At 51.1% G+C, this 2,213-nt stretch overlaps 1 protein-coding gene across 1 annotated transcript; it reads right to left on the reverse strand.

The window, feature by feature from the left end:
* Window positions 1–980: 980 nt before the first annotated feature.
* On the reverse strand, window positions 981–1,940 carry LOC123130740 (NDR1/HIN1-like protein 2). Its single transcript, XM_044550557.1, has one exon. The coding sequence runs from the start codon at window positions 1,856–1,858 to the stop codon at window positions 1,271–1,273; it is 588 nt and encodes a 195-aa protein (XP_044406492.1). The 5' UTR covers window positions 1,859–1,940; the 3' UTR covers window positions 981–1,270.
* Window positions 1,941–2,213: the final 273 nt, after the last annotated feature.

Genomic DNA, 2,213 nt, shown 5'->3' on the forward strand with positions numbered 1-2,213 from the left:
CTAAGCGAGTGAGCATGGCATGGAGCTGAGCTGAGCGAGCGGGAACTTCAATTGCCATCCCATGTAAGTTACATAAGCAATTTCATGGTTTCAATGTGGAATAGTAGCTCACAAGGGGCTCACATAACCATCATCGACTAACAACCACGTAGCAACTCCACTCCCCATGTAGAATAAATACAGTCTTTAACAGCAGCCCCACATGATATATGAATGAAAATAAAACACCACAAAGAACAAGAACATCACGGTGAAGCATGCGTTAGCCTCTGGTAGGCTAGTATGGTCTAAATCCAATGCAAGAAGGAACATTCTCTTGGTAGAAGAGGCTGGAAAAGATAATGACTGACTAATCATAATGGGGAGTAACTTAGACTAGTAACATCACATTTTATTAGGCTATGTTACTACCGGTAGTAACATATGTGTGTTGTCATGTTATGGTTCATTTATTAGCCTATAGACTCATATTGTCTTGGTATGTGTGATGTTACAGTAACTAGCTAAGTTACCACCATCACCTCTCTCATCATTAAATATGTGCCACATAAGCAAAACTATCTTGAAAAGTGTGATGTTACTAGTGATGTTACTCCCACTGTGACCAGTCTAAGGCTAGCCATAGTGGGATAACTTAGGTAGTAACTTAACACACCCCAAGACAATTTTGCTTATGTGGCAAGTATTTAATAAGAAGAGAGATGCTTGGAGTAACATAATATGTTACTGTAACATAGCGTTTTCCGAAGTAAAATGAGTCTATGAGGCAATAAATGAAACTATCTATGACACTACTATTAAGATACTTTGCATTATGAATGTAGTAACTTAGACTAGTGTCATATGCATGACACTAGTATAAGTTACTTCCCACTATGACCAGCCTAAAGGTGGTGTCTGTTGGCAGTGAGCTTGGAGAAGTTGCACGAAAATGATATGCTTGATGTTCTTATTAGAGAGAAAAAAAAAGGATAGCCCTATGTCGTGTATAGGCATACACTTGCAATTTTTCATAAAGAATTCGGCACTTGAATGTGTGACAATCCATGGAAGGTCTGATTAGTTACATCAAAGAATACACAAACCCAATCGTAATACAAATGAAGATTGAATAAAAACAACATGTACCATCAAATCAATAATCCAAGCATGGGGAACGAATCCTCTGACCAAACACACCACACAAGCAAAGCAAACACACACCGCATAATATGTACGTGCACGGGACTCCCCGTCGCGCGGCCCTGCACCAGCACCACGTACCTACCACTCAGATGTGCACGTGGCAGTACACCCGGTCGAAGGAGCTGGGCGAGGCGAAGTCGACGGGCACCAGCGGGCAGCTCGCGCGCATCTTGTACCGCCGCGTCCTCACCAGGCCGTACTTGAACCACACCTTGCCCCGGACGTGCACGTCCAGCGGCAGCGTCCCGGCGGACCGGTCCTTCTTCATCTCCCGCTCCACGTCCCGCGGCACCGGCTCCCGCGCCGCGGGGGCCGCCACCACGATCCTCGTCTCGTTGCGCGGCGGCTGGCGGAACCCCGGCACCTCGGCGCCGCCCAGGTACGTGTCGCCGTACCACACGCCGACGTCGAGCGAGCGGTACACGGCGGTGCGCTTGTTGGGGTTGTAGGCGCGGAGGACGAGGGCGAAGGTGCCCTGCAGCGCGCCCCCCGACGTGAAGTTGAAGCCGCGGACCGCCGCGTGGTCGACGGAGAGCTGCAGCTTCCCGGGCCGGACCGCCAGCCAGATGATGACGATGATGGCGACCACGACGAGCAGCGCGAACAGCGTCGCCGCGATGCACTGCCCCGGCGTCGGGCGCGTGCGCCGCGTCGCGCTCAGTGGCCCCGCCATTGATCCCTTCCTTCCTTCGCCCCGGAGCTCAAGACGACGCACTGCTTGAGCTAGCTAGGTTCTGTGGGAGAGAGAGGTGCTCTGTCTTGGCTTGCTGGAAACGGATTGCGTCGCCGCGTCTCTATATAGTGAGCTGCGGGGCGATGCTTTGAGTGGCGAGGAGAGGTTTCTGCGAGGTGTCACAGCCTGTGGTTGGAGTATACGTAGCAGGCGGTTTTGGTACGTTTTGCATGCGACGAGCCGCCGGCCGTGGCGGTGGTGCAACCAGTTCTTTTCTTTCACAGGCAGCGGTCAATTCGCCGTGGGCTCTAGAGTTTGGGCGGAGCTTTGGTTTTGGAATCCTTCTGGCTCACTC

Source organism: Triticum aestivum, chromosome 6A (assembly GCF_018294505.1).
Source record: "Triticum aestivum cultivar Chinese Spring chromosome 6A, IWGSC CS RefSeq v2.1, whole genome shotgun sequence".
In the NCBI taxonomy this organism is placed as follows: domain Eukaryota; kingdom Viridiplantae; phylum Streptophyta; class Magnoliopsida; order Poales; family Poaceae; genus Triticum; species Triticum aestivum.